At 47.4% G+C, this 21312-nt stretch overlaps 1 protein-coding gene across 1 annotated transcript; it reads right to left on the bottom strand.

The window, feature by feature from the left end:
• Nucleotides 1-8857: 8857 nt before the first annotated feature.
• On the bottom strand, nucleotides 8858-10833 carry NR0B2 (nuclear receptor subfamily 0 group B member 2; the record flags this gene model as incomplete). Its single annotated transcript, XM_081225854.1, has 2 exons — nucleotides 8858-9099; nucleotides 10293-10833. 2 exons carry the CDS (start codon nucleotides 10831-10833, stop codon nucleotides 8858-8860), a joined length of 783 nt encoding a protein of 260 aa, XP_081081980.1.
• Between the last annotated feature and the right edge of the window lie 10479 nt (nucleotides 10834-21312).

The raw sequence follows: 21312 nt of genomic DNA, 5'->3' as shown, positions 1-21312 counted from the left end.
TCAATCATCAAGGAAGTGTAATGAGACCCACTTCCTAGCCACCAGGTTGGCAAAAAATGTTAAATTCTCAAATCCTCTTTTAAATCCTGACGATGTAGAGCAACTGGAGCTCCCATACGCTGTTGGAAGTGTAAACTGGTACCACCACTTTGGAAAACAATTTGGCATTACCCTGTAAAAGTGAAACTACACATACCTTTTGACCCAGCCATTCCACTTCTAGTTGCATATTTTAAGGAAATTCTTGCGTATGTTTATCAGGAGATGTACCAACGCTCAAGCCCTGTGGTCCTGAAAAAGTTAAGAAACCCCTCCTACCCTTTTGTGTTCAGGAACCCAAATTACTGCAAAGAGACACCCTTCCTTATATTACTCAGATAAAACTCATGGGTGCCCCCTTGTTTACCTATGGCAAGGCTAGACACAGACTCCAAATTTCAATTCTTTGCCTCATAAACGCTTAGATGAACTGCTTTTCCCCACAGAACAATGAGAACAAAATGCTTGTTTACTAAACTTTGGTTAAGCTTCTCTCCTTCCTCCAGGTCCATGAACTTTGCGCCGTGTCCCCCTCCCCCAGCTTGAGCTGTACACAACCCCTCCTTAACAGCCCCTCCTGAGAATAGGCTGGGTTCAGGGTAAAACCTTCTCTGATCTACTGTGCCATAAGCCATTCCTGGTCATCCCACTTCCTCACACCCAGTTCTTTCTAGCCTTATTTACTCCTCCCTATGAAAGAAAACCTCTTTGCCTAACCCTTGAGACATGTGTAGGTCTTATGGTTAGAGCGTCTCTCTTTGCAATAGCTTTCTTCTCCCTATTTCAGTAGTTCCTTTCCTTCCTTGCAATAATCACTTCAAATAAAGGCCCTCCTTCTTAAGTCCAGATTTGTTATTTGACAGTATGTATGAATATTCATAGCTGCAGTGTTTGTAAGAGCAAAAACTGGTATTTAGTACCAATAATTTCAGGTATATGATACTGAGTGAAAATAAGTCAGAAAACAGAATATTCCACTTGTATAACGTTCAAAAAATACAAATCAACATTTTTTAAGGATACACATATAAGTATGCTTTAAGATCATAAAGGGAGTTCCCTGGTGGCCTAGTGGTTAGGATTCCGGGCTTTCAGTGCCGGGCCTGTTCAATCTTGAGATCCCGCAAGCCACGTGGCGCTGCCAAAAAAAAAAAAAAAAAAAAAAGTCAAGGCTTAGAAATTTGATCCTTAGCTAGCAGTGTGACTTGGGGCAAATTACTTAACTTCTCTGAACCTAAATTTCCTCATCTGTTGGATAGGAATAATAGTCCCTACCCTTAGAGGACTGTGGTGAGAATTTAATGTCATCACGCATATAAAAGTCCTCAGTAAATGCCTAGCGTACAGTAAGCCCTCCTTAGACATTACCTGTTATTTTCTTGAGAATGGGGAGCCACAAATATGAGAGGACTTTTCCTACTTATTTTATTTTATTTATTTATTTATAAATATTTATTTATTTGGCTGCTCCAGGTCTTAGTTGCAGCACGCGGGATCTTCAGTTGCAGCATGTGAACTCTTAGTTGTGGCATGTGGGAATCTTAATTCCCCAGCCAGGGATCGAACCTGCAGTGGAAGCGTGGAGTCTTAGCCACTGGACCACTGGGGAAGTCCCTCCCTACTTATTTTAATTTTTCATCTTTGTACGCCTTTCACATAGTAGGTGCTTAGGGAAAGCTGGTTGGTTGTTGGAGGCCTTGCTGCCTTTGGGAGGGATCAAGAAATGATTAACCCCCAATTCAGGGTAGTCATTACCTTTGGGTGATAGATTTTGAAAGATGTCAAAAGTTGATGAGTAATAGTGACCTGTGAAACAATGATGAGGATTCTTGTACTGCTACTCTTTTTTTTTTTTTTCCTTAAACCTGGGCCCGAGGCAGTGAAAGCACTGGGTCCTAACCACTGAATGCCAGGGAATTCCCAGTACTGTTACTCTTTATATATTACATATATTCTATAAATATTTTATTTTACTCAATATTTTTAAAGTTTTTTAAAAAATTAATTTATTTTTGGCTGTGTTGGGTCTTAGTTGCAGCACGCGGGATCTTTCGTTGTGGTGCGCGGGCTTCTCTCTAGTTGTGGCACGAGGGCTCCAGAGTGCATGGGCTCAGTAGTTACGGCACGTGGCCTTAGTTGCCTCGTGGCATGTGGGATCTTAGTTCCCTGACCAGGGATCAAACCCATGTCCCCTTCATTGGAAGGCAGATTCTTAACCACTGAACCACCAGGGAAGTCCCATATTTTACTCAATATTTTTAAAATCTTAAAAGGGAAAATAATATTTCAAAAAGCAGTAAAGCAAGTAATTACTTTGTGGTGATCACAAATATCCACCTATTCAAGAAATAAAAAACAAAAACAGTTCTAATGAGCATCTGGGTAATTGTGAAAAGGGACAACGTTATGTCTGGATTTTAAAACCTGCCGATGGATGTTTAGATTGGTACACTATTTTATTTTATTTTTTATTTATTATTATTATTTTTTTGCGGTACGCGGGCCTCTCACTGTTGTGGCCTCTCCCGTTGCGGAGCACAGGCTCCGGACACGCAGGCTCAGCGGCCATGGCTCACAAGCACAGCTGCTCCGCAACATGTGGGATCTTCCCGGACCGGGGCACGAACCCGTGTCCGCTGCATCGGCAGGCGGACTCTCAACCACTGCGCCACCAGGGAAGCGTGATACACTATTTTAGAAAACTAGCAAGATCTACTCAAGTTGAGCACACGTTCTATGACTCGGTAATTCCGATTCTTGTCATATAGCACCAGTTCTGCAAACATCCGTGCACCAAAAAATGTGTGCAAGAATAATGCTGGCATTATTATTTGATGAACCAAATGTTCCTCAGCAGTATAATGGATAAATAAATTGTAGTGTAATGGGATACTTTACAACAATGAAAGTGAATGGGTTACTGCTACACAGAGCATAGATTATATCTGGATCTCAGATACAATATCAAGTAAAAGAAGACAAACACAAAAGAGTACATGCTATACAATTCCATTTATATAAAGTTTGAGACAAGCACTCTCATTTATCATGTTGGAAATCAGGGGTTAGTAATACCCTTTGGGCAGGAGGGAGTGGTAATGATGGGGAGGGTTTCTGGAGTGTTGCTAATGCTCTATTTCTTGAGCTGGGTGGTGGTTACAGGGTTGTATTCATGTTGTGATAATTCACCAAGCTATACAGGTCTGATTTGCCTACTTTTATGTTTATTATACAGAAAAGGTTTAGTTAAAGCTATCTTTTTAAAAATCTGAAAATTGAAAAGTAAGTGTTACGTAGCAAATGATGTGAACTGAAATAAAAATGGTGTGCTCTGGAAAAGCAGTTAGATGACCCAAGAAGTTACGCACTTATGACTACACACAATTGCCATTTGTGGGATGAAATTTCCAAGACTCACAGGATGCTCAGTGTGTAGTAGATTATCAGTAAATCATCATTGATGGAATGAATATTCCTGGCACTAACATGGGGATGTGCTGCTGAGTGTGGCTGGGGACTCTCTCCAGGGAAAGTGGGCCACTTCCTTGGGGGAACAAACAGGCCAGATTTCTCATCAAAAACTTAAACCCAAAGGTAACCAAGACTTCATTAAAAAATTTTTTTTGTGTGTTGTATATTTTATTTATCATTATTATTTTTGGCTGTGTTGGGTCTTGGTTGCTGCACGGGGGTTTTCTCTAGTTGTGGTGAGTGGGGGCTACTCTGCGTTGTGGTGCACCAGCTTTTGATTGTGGTGGCTTCTCTTGTTGCAGAGCATGGGCTCTAGGCGCGCGGGCTTCAGTAGTTGCAGCACGGAGGCTCCGTAGTCGCGGCACACGGGCTTAGTTGCTCCGAGGCATGTGGGATCTTCCCAGACCAGGGGTCGAACCCCTGTCCCCTGCATTGGCAGGTGGTTTCTTTTTTCTTTTCTTTTTTTTTTTTTTTTTTTTTTTGCGGTATACGGGCCTCTCACTGTTGTGGCCTCTCCCATTGTGGAGCACAGGCTCCGGACGTGCAGGCTCAGTGGGCATGGCTCACGGGCCTAGCTGCTCTGGGGCATGTGGGATCTTCCTGGACCAGGGCATGAACCCGTGTCCCCTGCATTGGCAGGCAGACTCTCAACCACTGTGCCACCAGGGAAGCCCGGCAGGTGGATTCTTAACTGCTGCGCCACCAGGGAAGTCCCAAGACTACATTTTCACTCTCATTCTACCTTACAGTGAGGTGGGGAGAAGGAGTCTAGATGCTGTTATTTATTCTCCACTTGATCATCTCTGACCGTTAAAGACTCAAGATAGCGTAGCATTTAAGAGCATAGGCCCTAAATCCAGACCAGCTGAGTCCAAATCCTGACTCTACTACTATTAACTGTGTAACATTGAGCAAGTTACCTAATTTGGTGCCTCGGTTTCTCCATCTGTGAAATGGAGATAATGATAGTACTTCCAGCATAGAGTTGTAAGAATTAAATAACATAATCCATATAACGTGTTTAGAGCATAGCTCTCCATAATTGTTAGCTGGTTATTGTTTAGTAACTACCCAGAATGACCCGCCAGAAATGGATGGTCCCCTTTGTTAACCCTGATTCCCCGAGACCTTAACCTTGTTGCCTCCACCAGTTTCACTGGGATTGCCTCTCTCTGCTGCCCTGTTCTGTGACATGGCCCCTGTTCAACTCTCCAGGACCCTCTCTTGCTCTTAGGTCTCCTGGGACCCAGTTGCCCCAGACCACTGGCAGTTAGCAAAACACCCTTGAACTCTGACACCTCTGTGCCTTTGCACCTATCGTTCCCTCTTGCCTGGCAACTCCCTATTCAATCTTTTTAGCTCACAGCAGCTACCACTTGGCTGAAGCATTTTTCCCATCTCCAGGCAGATTTAATTACTACCTCTCCTGAGCCCCTGCTGCCTGTTGGATGTCCCTCTATCACAGTTCAGATCACTCCATGTTACAGTTACTTGTGTGTCTCTCTCTGCCATAGACAGGATGTTCAATGAAGGCAGGGACTGTATCTTATTTATTCTGTGCTCCTCAGCATCTAGCACAGGATCTGGTACAAGTGGACATCAAGAAAGATGTTGAAAATGGCGTGAATGGATGGATGGATAGTGGGTGTTGGCTTTTTGCTGGCATCATAAATTCTAGGTTACGTGACTGTACCAAGGGCAGGGTGTGTCAGCACAGGGCACAGCACCCGTCAACAGCAGTCAATGATTTGGCTAATGAAGGTAGAAATAATGATGATAATAAAATGGTACCTGAGGCTGACCCAGAGCCACAGCCACTCTCCTGCTTCCTAGTGTGTCAGCCCTGGCTGGGCCTGAGGACAAGGATCAGGCTGAGAGACAGTCAGTAAACAGTGGCTGAGCTGGCTCCAGACAACCTGATCTTGGCCATGACTCACTCCAGGCTGTGCTGGCCAGACCCCGGCCTCCACAGTCACACAAGCCTGAGTTCAAATCCCAGCACAGATGGTGATCAGTCCAAACCTTGAATAATTTACATACCCTGTCTAAGCCTGTTTCTTCCTCTACCCTCTCTGGTTGATGTGACACAGTTCCCACTGTTAAGATACTGATAGTGAAGACAGCCTCCCACCTTTGGAAACCCTGCAGTCTCATGGAGAAAGCATTATTGCCCTTATTAAATTGTATTATAAGAGGGGTTTCCCTGGTGGTGCAGTGGTTGAGAATCTGCCTGCCATTGCAGGGGACACGGGTTTGAGCCCTGGTCTGGGAAGGTCCCACATGCCGCGGAGCAACTAGGCCCGTGAGCCACAACTACTGAGCCTGCGCATCTGGAGCCTGTGCTCCGCAACAAGAGAGGCCGCGACAGTGAGAGGCCCGCTCACCGCGGTGAAGAGTGGCCCCTGCTCGCCAAAACTAGAGAAAGCCCTCACACAGAAACAAAGACCTAACACAGCCAAATAAATAACTAAAATAAATTTATTTAAAAATATTGTATTATAGGGACTTCCCTGGTGGTCCAGTGGTTAAGACTCCACACTCCCAATGCAGGGGGCCTGGTTTCGATCCCTGGTCAGGAAACTAGATCCCACATGCCGCAATGAAGGGCCCGCATGCGGCAACAAAGATCCCTTGTGCCGCAACTAAGACCAGTGCAGCCAAATAAATAAATAAAAATATTTTTAAAAACTGTATTATAATTTTCTCTTTAGTTTTGCTAACTTTGTCTTTATGTTCCTCTAGAAGGCTTGGGTAGGGCACAGGGTGTGACTCAAAAGATACAGACAAGAAATAGAAGTGTAGCTCCCCAATCATGTGGAGGGGTAGGGAAGAAATTTGCAAAGGAACAAGGTAGGCTAATAGGGAAGCTGTTTGGATGATGGAAACATTAGGTAAATTGAGGGAAAAGGCTGGGGTGGAGAGTGGAGAGGAATGCTTTATAATGCCTGCTCAGGTTTAGGGAGGGCAGGTGAGAGACAGGAAGACTCAGTCTGAGGTTCAGAGAGGAGCAACAGTAAACTAACGGGGGCAGTTGGTGAAGGGACATAAAAGATAGAATGACCCCAAATCCCTGAATCTGCAGGATTTGGCTCCTGTGGGGAGATGAGTCATCTGCTCTTGAAAGCGTTGCGTTGACTCATGCGTCTGCAAGGTGAGATGGGCCCAAGGGGTGGGAGGGGCAGGGCAGGGACAGGTGTCAGGGACTGAGGTCTGGGTCTGGGCTTCTGGTGGAGGGTGAAAGGGTAGAGGGGTGCAGGGTTTGTTCCTGGGCTCTAGAGGACATCTCTATTTGGGGATATGATTAGGTCCTGGCTGGGGGGTGTCGCTGAGCAGGACATGGCCTTTCTGAGAGGAGGGTGGATATTGGGGTCGCCATGGGAAAAGGGAGTGATTGAGGCCCTAAATGCTGGACAGAGCAGTTTGGCCTGTAGTTGCAGCCTCTGGGTAGAACCTGAAGTGTACGGACTCAGGTCTCCCTACGCTGGGGGCCACTTTTTCTTTTACTGTGACATACAGAAGGTGGAGAGCATGCTCTGGTGTGTCCCACCCATGGGTGGAGGGGTGTAGGTGTGAACGTCTGGCTTGGGGGCACATCTCCTCTCTGTGAATGTGTTTGCCGTATGTTGCTGGGTGAGTGTATCTGGGCTGTGCATTCCTGTGCTGTGTGTGGGCCGATGGAGGGTCTGTTTTGTGGGTCTATGTAAGCGTGTCTGAGTTGTTCAACTTAGTGTGTCTGTGAGAGAGAGTTGTAGGTCTGAGTTGTGTGAGTGTCTTCGTTGTGGGGTCTGAGCTGTGCCATTCTGTCTCATTCTGGGTGTCTGAGTGGTGAGTGGGTGATTGGGTAAGGGACAGGGGTGCCCTTGCTGCTGGCACTGGGTGCCCATAATGGGTACATGGCCGGTTCCGTTGTGGTGCCTTTCTTTGTGGCCTTAGGGAAAGGTCTGAGTGATGATGACTCCTAGACTGCTGTCCCTGAGTGAATGACCTCTAATTTGAGTAATAATTAACTTGGACCCCCGTGAGAAGAACCCAAACTGTGGTGGTGAGGGGGGTGGGGCCTGGTTGGGACAGGCCTCATTGCTGGAGAAAGGAGGAGACCTGAAAGGGGGTCCTATAGGCATGTGTGTTGTTATCATTCCCTCCTGCCCACCCTGCAGGTCAGTGACCTTGACCTGAGTGATATTCAAAATATTTAACAAACAGTGAGGCACAGACATTGACTAATCAGAATAGACACAAGCCATGCACTGAATGGAGCAGCCCCGGAAGCCGTGGCTATGCCAAGCGTTGCCCTCTAGCTGCTGGACATGGGGATGGATTCCAGGAGAAGGGCCGGCACAGAGGAGCAGTGGAAGGAAATGCAGGGGAACTCCAGGCAGTGGCTATGAGCCAATGGTCATGGAAGTGTGTTTCAGACTTTAACAGCTGGTGTGGCAACTAAGCCTCGGTCTGTTCTGGTTTCCAAGCAGCCGCCAGGCCAGCCCTAATTGCCCTTGCCTCCTCCCATTGGGAGAACTGTGGACTAGACTCCTCTGTCCGCTGAAGGAATGGGGGGAAGTGAATGACCCCAAACTGCAGAAATTCCTGTAACCTGTCTGTTTCAGTTTGGAAATGGGCTGCTTCATTTTCCTTATTGGCTGTAATTGGCATTTCTCACTGAGGTGAGAGGGAGGACGGGGCAGGAGCTGAGGGAGGGGTCAGCAGGGGATTTGAAGACAAGGAGAGACACTCCCTACCCCCTAAGATAAAGGCAAGGACATGAGAGGGTCCTGAACTGACACTGCCCCCTGAATTCAGACCCACGTGAAATAAATCTCACCCCCAGAAATGAAATCATCATCCCACTCTGAAAAATTAAAATTCCAGTTTCCTGAGGTCTGGTTTCTGTGCCACTTATAGTTCCTTCATCTTGGTCTCCCTCTGACAGGGGCAGGGTGGCTCTGGAGGTGAACGGGTCCCTTCCACATGTACAAACTACAGTGTCAGGCTCCAAGTGTATCACACCTTTTATTACAAAACCCAATAACTTAAGTCAGTTCTGTACAAAGTCAATAGGACTCCTGGCCCAATGAGCAGTCGAAACTTCCAACCCCATCCCAGGAGGGGATAGGAGTCTTGGCCCAGAGGCTCTGGGACCACCAAGGGCTGGCCAGACAGCTGGAGCACTGTGTCCAAACCAAGGAAGGCCAAGAAGGGGTGGGGCTGAGTGAGGGCCCCATAGCCCACCTGGCTGGGCCGGGACCAACTGCTCATGGGAAGCCTCTGGGAGCACTGGGTCACCCAGGGAGCAACCAGGCTGAATCAGTGCTGCCAGCCTCCACCCAGTCTCTGCCTGAGCTGGAGCAGGTCACCTCAGCAAAAGCATGTCTTCGAGGAGGCCAGCGATGTCAACGTCTCCAATGACAGGGTGAAAGAACAGGTCTCCAAGCAGGCTGGGTGGAACGGACTTGAGGGTGGAGGCCGTGAGGAGGACACGAGCCAGGCGGCTTTGGCCTGCTGGGCACCAGGGCTCCAGGACCTCCCACAGGGCCTGGTGTGCCTCCTGCTGCAGGTGCCCGATGTGGGAGGAGGCGTGGAGGCCTGGCACGTCTGCGGGCAGAGAAGGCACAGATGGCTGGTGAGTAGCCTACTCTGACACCACGGGGCAAGACTGGCCCAAGACCAGAGGCCACCGGCTTGGCCTTTGAGGCCCCATTACTACCTCCTTCATTTATTTATTTATCACTTCATTTATCCATCCTTTATGGAGAGGCAGTATAGAGCAATGGTTAAGACCCAGGCTGCCTGGGTTTGAATCCCACACTGTCACTTATTAACTGTGTGACCTTGGACAAAGTTACTCAATCTCTGTGCCTCAGTTTCCTTATTGGTAAAATCGGGATAAATAATAGTACCTATCTCCTAGGCTTGTTCTGAGGTTTAAATGAGCTAGTATATGTAAAAGCCTTAGAACTTGACCTAACATATGGTAAGTGTAATATGAGTATTCGCTATGATTATAATGAATTATAATAATGCATTCTATGAGGGCCTTTGGTGAGGAATTCTCATCTAGATGCTCTCCAGATTACAAAGAACACTTCCTCTATCCGTTGCTCTCCCGGCTGAAGTTTATGGGGACTCCTCCCTCTCCTCCCCCACACCCCTTCCTCTTTTTTTTTTTTTTTTTTTGTGGTACGCGGGCCTCTCACTGCTGTGGCCTCTCCCGTTGCGGAGCACAGGCTCTGGACGCGCAGGCTCAGCGGCCATGGCTCACGGGCCCAGCCACTCCGCGGCATGTGGGATCCTCCCGGACCGGGGCACGAACCCGTGTCCACTGCATCGGCAGGCGGACTCTCAACCACTGCGCCACCAGGGAAGCCCCCCCCCTTCATCTTTATTCCTCTTCTCTATGTGGTCTTTCTGAACCCACAGAGTTTCACCTTCAGAACTTCCCCATGCAGTCCGCTCGTGAAGGCGTGACTGAGGCACAGCTGTGTCTGCCCACCCTCCCCTTCCCAATTCCCACCTTCCCTGAGGGTCAGGGCAATTTCTTAGGCAGAGTGGCAAGGACTAGATACTGATATGAATAGACCTGAGTCCCCATTCTTGCTCTGCCCCTACCTGGCTGTGTGGCTTTCACCAAGTCAATTAGCCTCTCTGAGCCTCTTTTGTGAGATGACTATTTGGTGATAATCAGGACCCAAAGTGATCACAGATGTCAAGCCCTTAGAAGGCGCTGTCCCTGGCTGGTCCCTGCCCCCCTCCAGCCTTGGCCCATCCAGGAATGTCTGGGAGCTCACCAGGGTTGAAGAGGATGGTCCCTTTCAGGTAGGCATATTCCTTGGGGCCCAGCTCCAGACTCCAGAAGGACTCCAGGCAGCACTGAAGCCACTGCACCGCAGCCAGTGAGGGCTGGGGCCGATCCGGCACCTGGCCATTGCCTGCACCGCTGGTGGGCTCCTCCAGCAGGATCTTCTTGAGTATGCTGGGAACTGGGAGCTCAGCCACCTCGAAGGTCACAGTGTCTTGGGCCAACCCAAGCAGGAAGAGGGGGCCCCAGCAGCACCGCAGCAGCTTTCGCCGATCCTGGGGGGGCAGCTGGCAGAAGGATGGCAGGTTCCTGAGGAAGGCCAACGTCTTGGCCAGAACATCCAAGGCCTCCCGGCAGGTGCGATGGGGAGTACACAGCCGGACGGGCCGGTGCTGCCTGCACAGGCAGCGGCCACGGGCTGGGGGCACAGAGGGCCAGTCCCTGACGCTGGGGCTCAGAAGTGCATACAGAATGGTTGGGCGGCCTGCAGCACCCTGGCATGGGCAGGTCCCTGGCTGGCTGGAGCTCATGGTTGAGGATCTGTTCCTCCTTCCTCCAGGCTCTCCCGCTCTCTGCTTTGTGCTGTGGGTGCTATTTATATCCCCAAATGGGGGAGGGAGGGGGGAACCGCCCAACAACCTTGACTCCAGAAGTCATGTTCATTGAAAAAAAAAAAAGAAACTCACACTGACCCTGGCAGGACCGGTGGGGAAGTGGCGGGGGAGGGAGGCTTGGAAGCTCCACGTGGCCCTGATATCACTTCAGTCAATGAAGCAGCGGGTGCAGGGCACAGGGTCACTTGCCTGCTGGCCCTGCTGCCCCTTATCAGATGATTCAAGTGGATAAACAGGGTCATTAACCCAGGCTGTACCAGGGCACCAAGGCCTCAGGTGCACAATCAGCAGGTGGCCATGGCAGGTGTCCCTATTGGTGCCTGCAGGACTCTCGCTCAGCTAGGAAGCCAGCCCCAGAGCCGGACAAGCCTTGAACACAAGGCCCAGCCTGGAAGCACCTTATCACTCACTTGTTTGCCTAACCTTGGGGCCCTACTCCTGTTGGTGAGGAACAGGCTGCAGGGAAGGAAGCCAGGATCCTGGGGGGCTGGGAGGACTTTGCCCACTGTGCAGTCTAGGAGGCTGCCTTCCTCTGACTCCAGTTCTGGGGGGCCCTGCACGAATAAGGTCCTTAAGAGCTCTTTCTCCCCAGCCTGGACTCCTGGAGCTCCTGAGGGGCCATATCTGCTGAGAAACCCTTGCAGAATTACAATGAAATACTGCTGTTTACTGAGCGCCTACTATGTGCCAGGCACTTCCCACTCTAATATTCAGAGCTTCCTTATGAGGCACAATTCTTACTTTTTGAAACTCAAAGAGGTAAAGTGACTTGCCCAAGTTCACACCACTAAGAAGAGACAGAGCCCACATCAGTCTGACTCCAAAGTCCTTGCTTTTTCCCTTGGACCCACTGCCCCAGTTGTGCAGCCAGAGCTGGTGACTACCTGGGCCCCCGCCTTGCTGCTGCTTCCTGATCTGCGGATGTTGCCCACTTATGATCTGGGAAGAAATGTTGCTCTGCCACCAGCTATATGGCTCCACTGTCCCAGGCATCTGTCTCAGATGCTGGGGCATGGGTTGTCAGAGCTGGTGGGAAGGTCCTTGGCTGCGTTATGTCTGTAGACCTCGGCAAGCCCAGCCTGGCAAGCCTTCTGCTAACACGCTATTGGGCAGCCATCGCCATCCCTGGCCTCTACTCCTGGCTCTATCACTTTTCAGTTATGTGGCTGTGGGCTGAACCCCAAATCTCTGTGGGCCTCAGAAGCTCCATCTGGGGCAACGCCTGCTTGCAGGGGTGCTTTGAGGACAAAGTGAGATCTTACGTGTTGAATTCCAAGCAGTTTCTGGCATACAGTAGGAGGACTTTGCTCCTCCTTCCCTCTGACTAAGGAACTAAGGCAAACAGGCCCCAGCAGACAGGCACGCATCTTTCATGCAATTACAATTGCATAATAATCTTCATTCTTACGTTTATAAAGTTCCTTTAATGCCCTTTTATCTTACTGGGTCTTCACAACATCCTGTGGAAGGAGAGTCTACAGTCAGACTGGCTGGGTCCAAATTCTTCTTCATCACTTAACTGAGAGACCTTGGGCAAGTCACTTTATATTTCTGTGCCTCAGTTTTCTCATCTTTAAAAGGGTAGTAAGAAAGCCCACTCATGAATATTGGTTTTACAGGGCATGAAGCTGATACAATTTTGTAGGGCTTTCATTAAGAATAGAAAATCAGGTGTGAAAGTGAACATTTAATAAATTATAAAACAAATCAGTACGAAGTACAAACATCACAAACCCAGGAGAATAACAAAGTACTTTTACTGATCAATTGCCTGACAATATTTGCCTACATATTTTAGCTGCACACTCTTTGCTCGCCTCTTCACATGTTAATGATATTTATTTTGAAACTGACACAAACACTGAAAGGTTGCATGTACAGTACAGGGAACTTTCTTTTTTACCTTGAACGCTTTGGAAGTAAATTGCCAACCTGAGCCCCCATCACCCCCAAATACTTCAGTGTGTAATTCCTACAAACAAGGACATTTTCCTACATAACCACAACATAATCATCATCAGGAAATTAACATTGAATAAAACCAGGAAGTTAACATCTAATCTCATTGAACATCAGGAAATTAATATCTAATCTCTAGTTTTCGCCTTTAAGTTTCACATAATGCTCCAGTGAAATCATTATAGTAAAAGGGCTCAGTCCAGAATCGCACATTGCATTTCTCTGCCATGTCACTCTAGCCCCTACTGGTCAGGAAAACTATCCTTAGCCTGTCCTTGCCTTTCACGACCTTGACACTTTTGAAGAGTTGTTATTTTGTCTCATGGCTTTCAATTGGGGTTTGTCTGTGGCTTTCTTGTGATTAGACTCGGGTTATGTATCTTTAGTAGGACTGTCCCTGGAAGTGATGTTGTGTTCTTGATACACCCTGATATATCAGGGAGGACACATTTCCATTTGTCCCAGGGTTCACTTTGTCACTTGATTAAGGGGATTTCTGTCAGACTCTTCTGTATACCGGTTACTCTTTCCCCCTTTTTAATGAATCAGTATTTCTTTCTTTTTTTAAATATTTATTTATTTATTTATTTGGCTGCACTGGGTCTTAGTTGTGGTACGCGGGATCTTTGTTGCCGCTCATGCGGGATCTTCCTTGTGACATGCAGGATCTTTAGTTGCAGCATGTGGGATCTAGTTCCCTGATCAGGGATCGAACCTGGGCCCCCTGCATTGGGAGTGAGGAATCTTAGCCACTGGACCACCAGGGAAGTCCCTGAATCAATATTTCTTGAGGAGGTACTTTGAAACTATGTAAACATTCCTCCTCATACATTGAATGTACTTGTGTGTGTTTGTATTTAACTATGAATTCATGGCCTCCTATTTTATTCAGTGGCTTGTAGTTGTTACTATCGTTATTTATTTTGATGCTCAGATTGTCACAGACTTGGCCAATGGGAATCCCTTCAAGCTGGAGTCTATGTCCTTTTGACATGCCCCCACTACTCTTTGAACATCCTTTGTTTCCTGGTATATGAAGATATCACTTTTCCAGCCCCTGGAATCAACTAGTACTACACGTAGCTCTGATTTAATCTTTTAGTGGAGAATAGTATTTAAAAACCATGATCTGGGGGCTTCCCTGGTGGCGCAGTGGTTGAGAGTCCGCCTGCCGATGCAGGGGACACGGGTTCGTGTCCTGGTCCGGGATGATCCCACGTGCCGCGGAGCGGCTAGGCCCGTGAGCCATGGCCGCTTAGCCTGAACGTCCGGAGCCTGTGCTCCGCAACGGGAGAGGCCACAACAGTGAGAGGCCCGCGTACCGCAAAAACAAACAAACAAACCGTGATCTGGGTACCAGAATCATATTTAGAAATGAAGATCTATTAATCGCTATTAGGGTGCCACTGCTTCCCAGCCCTCCCAGAGTTAGGGAATGTACACACACACACACACACACACACACACACATTTATACCTATGTTTATTTATATGTACTGAAAAACATGAGTTCATACTATTACCTGTAATTTTAATACACTATAATGGGATTCATTCTAGTTTTCGCCCTTTCTATATTATACCTCTGTTCTCTGACGTTGAGAAATCTGGTTTTCATTATTTTTTATAAATTTATTTATTTATTTATTTTTGCTGTGTTGGGTCTTCATTTCTGTGCGAGGGCTTTCTCTAGTTGCAGCGAGCAGGGGCCACTCTTCATTGCGGTGTGCGGGCCTCTCACTGTCGCGGCCTCTCTTGTTGCCGAGCACAGGCTCCAGACACGCAGGCTCAGTAGCTGTGGCTCACGGGCCCAGCTGCTCCGTGGCATGTGGGATCTTCCCAGACCAGGGCTCGAACCCGTGTCTCCTGCATTGGTGGGCAGATTCTCAACCACTGCGCCACCAGGGAAGCCCTGGTTTTCATTATTTTTAACTTACTTACTCGTTGGATCAAGCCTCCATTTGTAACCAATCTGCCATCTCCGCCACAACCCTCTCTGATGTAAGATGCCTTCCTCTCCCAACTTGGGCTCTGATACCTCGGGTCAGGTTGCCCCTCCCACTCATGGACTTCTTCTTCACCCTGCTGGGCCTGTCTCTCTACGCCAGGTCGCTGCTCTTTGAGGACACCCTCCTGCCCCTGCTGAGGCCACTGTGGTGCCATCTTTCACTGGTGTGTGCTTTTACCTTGTTCCTTTCTACCCAATAGTTTTAGGATGGACGTTTTCAGGAAGAGAAAGGAAGAGAAGGAGGTAGAGCTGTCAATGATTTTTAAAAATAAATTTCTACAGTGGGAATAGAGAGATGATTCTGTCTTTCCTCTTGCAAGGTTAATTTTTTTTAAGTTTTATTCTTGATAGTAAGGAGATGTAAAACATGCCCCTTCACACATAGATGTATTGGGTTGGCCAAAAAGTTCATCTGGGTTTTTCCGTAACATCTTATAGAAAAACCCAAATGAACTTTTTGGCCAACCCAGTATTTGCTACCTTTAGTACTGCTTGTAGGTTTGTAATCAGAATTTTTATAAATTCTACATTGTGTAATGCCTATTGGAAAAGAAAAACATGCATGGAACATTTATGATTGCATATACTGCCTATTCCTTATAGGAGGGAACTTCCTTTTTGAGTTGGTGTCAATATGAAATGACAACTTAGTGATGAATGATTGAAAGAATTTTGCACAGATTTGCTTCTTCTTTTTTTTTGGTGGTATGTGGGCCTCTCACTGCTGTGGCCTCTCCCGTTGCGGAGAACAGGCTCCGGACACGCAGGCTCAGCGGCCATGGCCCACGGGCCCAGCCGCTCCACGGCATGTGGGATCCTCCCGGACCGGGGCATGAATCCGTGTCCCCTGCATCGGCAGGCGGACTCTCAACCGCTGCGCCACCAGGGAAGCCCCCAAATTTTGCACAGATTTGCTTCTTGCTCCATTCAAATCTTTGTTTCTCCTCCACCACCCGCATACTTCCAGGTGTCTTGGGAATAATTCATGTTGGGAAGAAGGATAGAGTGGGAAAAAACAGTGATCTTGACTAGTTGTACTTTAAATTTTTTATTTTTTGGAAATTAAAAAGAAAAAAATATACACGTATTTGACCCTAAGAAGACATTGCTGGGACCTAAGAAGACATTGCTGCCTTGGAAGAGCCGATGCAAATGCAAGGTTCTGGAATTTGAGCTTCATTAGTTTCACAGCAAACCTGCTTCTAATAATGCGTTTCTTAGGTGTTGTGAGAACACAGAGTGCCTGGCACAGCAAGTGCTCTGGAAAAGAGGACAGTTGTTATTGTTATTGTTGTTGCTTTCACCCTTGTTTTCTAGAGGAAGAGTTTGAGGAAGAAGTTGAGGAAGAGGAGACCCAGAGGAGGGAGGAGAACCCTCACTGGGGGTCATGGAAAAGCTGGTCTGGAAGTTGGGCCCCCGGGTTTCAAGTCTTGCATGTTTTTGCACTATGAGGAACTGTGTTTTCTGAGCCCTGTGTGTGGCCTGAAGGCCAGGGTCAGCCCTGGAGGCCCTGGAGGGTGAGGAAAGACCTCAGCTGGGATCTCCACAGCCTGGAGCCTGACTGGGGCCATTCACTCAGAGGGGTAGGAGGCCTCTTGGGGGAAGATGGTCCATCAGCTGCCCTCTATCTGAAGGGAGAGACACAGGTCAACCCTCAGGAGTCCCCAGTCTCAAGAGGAAGACACAGCTCTAGGAACCCCAGACCTAATTGGGGTGACACAGGCCAGGCCCCAGAGACCCTAGTCTGATAGAGGAGATAAGCCTGGCTCTTGGGGGCCTTCAGTGTGATGGGGAGACACAGGCCAGCCCTGAGGAGGCCCCATTCTGAGGAGGGAGAGACAGCCCTGCTCCCAGTAGCTCTAACAGGGGAGCCAGGGTGCCTGTGTCGGTGGGGGGCGGGAACCCTACAGTGGAGCCATGGGGCTGAGTAGCTTGAATTTGGAAGGCTTTCTGGAGGAAAAGGTCATGACAACACTCTCTCATCTGTACAGCACTCTATGGTTTACAAAGTGCTTTCCCAATAATTATCTCATTTAATCGTCATGTGACAATGGGACGAAGGTGTTACTATTCAAACAGGGACAACAACCATCATCATTCTAAACAGTGACACTTAACTGAGCACCTACTGCTCAGTGTCAGGCATTGGGCTGGGCATCATCTGTAAATTAAAGGGCGCCCCACAAGGCAATGTGGATGAAAGTGCTTTGCAATCCTATGACCACAGTGCACACGTATGCTCTTGTTCTGTACAGAGGCCTGACTACTTGAGGATGCAGCTGGGAGACCCTGGGCAGCAGAGGGCCTGGGTTAAGGACTGGAACTGGGAGGCAGAGTCAGGACTAGATGCCTTTCCATACTCTGAACATGTCATGCAATTTTGTGCCTGCAAGCTGTTTGCTGTGCCTGGGATGTCTTTCTGTTACCCTGTCTGTTTGCTAAGTTCCTGGTCACCCTTTATGGTCTAGCACAGGCTTCACAGTTTTTCCCTCTCCACCTCTTTGGCAGAACAATTTGCTTGCTCCCTGAGTTCCCAGATCATCAGGTTCACCCCCCCAGTAGAGCACTTAGCACATGGTGGTGTAATCATGCACTTACCTGCTGTTGATGGGGTTCAAATGTAGATGGGGTCAGACTAGGGGAGGCTGACTTATGACCAAGAGGCCTTCCTGGGCAACGTTTATTATTTCAGTGAATTTACCAGGCCTCAAGATCAGGCCTAGGTCACTCAGCAGGGAGTCACATCAAACAAGCACCTGGATCTGATTTATAAAATCAGAATGCCAATTCAGGGAGGCAGAACTCTGAGATAAGAAGTGGGTAAGTGTGTGGGCTCTGGAGTCAGGCTGCGTGGGTTTGAATCCTGGCTCTATCCTTTCAGCTGTGTGGCCTTGGGCACATGACTTCATTTCTCTGGCCCTGTTTTCTCCTCCCCCAAATGCGGATAACAACATAGGGGCATTATGTTAAGTCAAATAATGTTTATAAAGTGTTTGGTATGGTACTGGGCACTTAAATTTTACCAATTTGTAAAATAAATTTTACCAATATTTATTGAAAAGTTATATAACGAGAGTCAACAGTATCAGGCACAGACCATTTATTCATTCCCCAAATATTTATTGAGGTTCTACATTTGAGGCTCTGAGCTGAATGCTCGGATGAATCAGACCGTTCCTATCTTTCTTGAAGTTTATATTCCAGGGAAAGGGGATGGATATAGAACCAAAATTTCTTTCTTTCTTTTAAAAAATATTTATTTATTTATTTGTTTGTTTGTTTGGCTGCGCCGGGTCTTAGTTGCAGCATGTGAACTCTTAGTTGTGGCATGCATGTAGGATCTAGTTCCCTAACCAGGGATCGAACCTGGGCCCCCTGCATTGGGAGCATGGAGTCTTAGCCGTTGGACCACCAGGGAAGTCCCTAGAACCAAAATTTCTTAACTGTATATTTCAATTGTGGTAAGTAATTACACAGGATAAGCACAAGGTACTTTGAAAGCAAAAATGGTGGAGATGGAGACTTAATCTCTATATCAAGGTCAGTAAAGACCTCACGGAGGAAGTGGCATTTGGGTTGAGACTTGATGGGTGAAAAGGAGTTGCTGGTAAAGGCCTAGGAACTAGGACAGGGCATTTGAGGAAGTGAAAGCAGCCAGTGAGGAGGGAGCCTGGTGTGTGAAGGGGAGTGTGGGACAAGATGAGACTGGAGAAGTGGGCAGGGCCCTGATGTTGTTGCTCCTCGGAGGCCATGGTTGGGAGCTTGGAATTTATCCTGAATGCAATGGCAATAGGGCTAATTTTAAGCAAGGGAATAACAAGACCTGGCTTATCCTTAAGAGCAATTGCTCTGGCTGCTGGGTGGAGGATGGACTATAAAGTGACAAGAAAGGAGGTAAGGAGACCAGAGAGGAAGCTGTCGGAGTAGATGCCAAGCAAGAGATGATGCTGGTTTAGACTGGAGTAGTAACAGCATCTTGCTTCACACAGCAAGGTGAGGAGACAGAATCAAGATATATTTTGGAGGGAGAGCTAACAGGACTTACTAATGGATTAGATGAGGTCAGATGTTGGCTCGTCCAAATGCGTAGATGAGTGGAGGTTTGGGCTTTTGCAAATTGGTCCTTGAAGGGGCCATTTAGCTCAGTGGGGAAGACTTTGGGAGGAATTTGTGTGTGTGTGGGAGCATCAGTGTTGGCCATGTTGGTTTTTAAAAATAAAAATAATTCTTGAATATAATAGAATATCTATTAAGAGTTCAAATTTCAGATTGTCTCATAAAGTTATACATTTTTTATTGTGTTAAAATATACGTAACATTATACTTACCACTTTAACCATTTTTAGGTCTATAGTTCAGTGGCATTAAGTACATTTACATTGTTGTGCAACCGTCACCACCATCCATCACCAGCCATGTGAGTTTTGAGATATCTGTTAATCGACCCAAGTGGGGCTCTCCAGGAGCTCAGGAGAGATCTGGGCCAGAGGCATCATGCGATCACCTACAATGCCGAGGGCAACTAAGCCTGCGTGCCACAACTACTGAGCACACATGCCACAACTAGAGAGAAGCCTGCGCACCACAAAGAAGAGCCTGCGTGCCACAATGAAAGATCCTGCATGCCTCAACAAAGATCCCGTGTACTAAGGGATCTTAGCACTAAGACCCAATGCAGCCAAATTATAAAAAAAAAAAAGAGAGATCACCTACAGAGAAAGTATAGATAGAGGAAAAGAGGAGGGGATAAAGGACAGAGCCCCCAACAGTTATAAATCTGAGTAAGTCAGGACACTGTGAAAGACTGTTAGTGAGGTGGGAAGAAAACCAGGTAAGTGTGGTGACATGGCGGCTCTATGAGTGTGCTAGGGCTGCCATAACAAACTATTACAGACTGAGTGATAAACAACAGAAATTTATTTTCTTACAGTTCTCAGGGCTGGAAGTCCAAGATCAAGGTGTTGGCAGGTTTGCTTTCTCCTGAGCCTTTTCTCTTTGGCTTGCTGATAGCTGCCTCATATGGCCTTTCCTCTGCTTGCTTATGAGTCCCTGGGGTCACTTCCTCTTCTAGTAAGGACACTAGTTATATTGGATTAGGGGCCCTACCCTTACGAACTCCCTTAACCTTCATTACCTCTTTAAATAGCCCTATCTCCAAAAGCAGTCACACTGGGAGTTAGGGTTTCAACATAGGAATTTGGGGGGAATACAGTTCTGTCCATCACAGAAGCCTAAGGAAAAAGAAAATTATTTCCAGAAGGAAAAAGGGGTCAACTGTGTCAAATGCAGCTAAGTCAAGTCAAGTAATAGTGGTCCACTGGCTTTGGCAATAAGTGGGTCATTGTAACCTTGGTCAGAGTATTAAAAAAAGACTAATTAGAGTAAATAAAGAAGAGATGGAAGGTGAGGAAGTGGAGAAACAAGCAATCTTTTCAAATTTTGCTGCGAAAGAGAACTGAAAATTGGGGTGGCAGGAGGAGAAAGTGGGGTCATAGAATAGTAAAAAAAGAAGTGACGGGCTTCCCTGGTGGCGCAGCGGTTAAGAATCCGCCTGCTAATGCAGGGGACATGGGTTTGAGCCCTGGTCCAGGAAGATTCCACATGCCGCGGAGCAACTAAGCCCGTGCACCACAACTACTGAGCCTGCGCTCTAGAGCCTGCGAGCCACAACTAATGAAGCCCGTGCGCCACAACTACTGAAGCCCGCGCACCTAGAGCCCATGCTCTGCAACAAGAGAAGCCACTGCAATGAGAAGCACACACACCTCAACGAAGGGTAGCCCCCACTCGCCACAACTGGAGAAAGCCCACGCGCAGCAACGAAGACCCAACGCAGCCAAAAGTAAATACATAAATAAATTTATTTTAAAAAAAGTGACATTGAATTGCGTTTATAAGTTGAAAGGGATGATCCAGAAGAAAGAAGATAGTGATGCAGGAGATTTAGAAAAGGATAATAAGAAGAGTAGAATCCCTGAAAAGACTAAGATGATGAAATTCAATACAAAAGTAAAGTGGTTGGCCTTAGATGGCTGGTACCCGTCCCGCACATTAATTGAAGTGAAGGTTGAATAAAGCACTAATCACATAATTTGCAGGGACCAGTTTAAAATGACAATGTGGAGTCTCTTATTCAAAAATTATTAAGAATTTAAGAGGACTTCCCTGGCAGTCCAGCGGTTAAAACTCCACGCTTCCACTGCAGGGAGCAGGGGTTGGATCCCTGGACAGGGAACTAGATCCCGCATGCCTCGGGGCCAAAAAAAAAAAAAAAAAAAAAAAAAAAATTTCAGGACTTCAGCAGAAGAGCATTAACCCAAGCACAGAGCCCTTATAAGCTCGGGGACCGTTCAAATTTGTATGGAGTATGTGATGATGACGGAGGTGGTCTGTCATTTGGGCAAGTCCCTTCTTTCTGGGCCGCAATT

The sequence above is a fragment of the Mesoplodon bidens genome (genome assembly GCF_964165515.1).
Source record: "Mesoplodon bidens genome assembly, chromosome: 2".
Lineage (NCBI taxonomy): Eukaryota > Metazoa > Chordata > Mammalia > Artiodactyla > Ziphiidae > Mesoplodon > Mesoplodon bidens.
The sequence above is the reverse complement of the archived record's forward strand: the minus strand, read 5'-3'. Positions and strand labels throughout refer to the sequence as shown.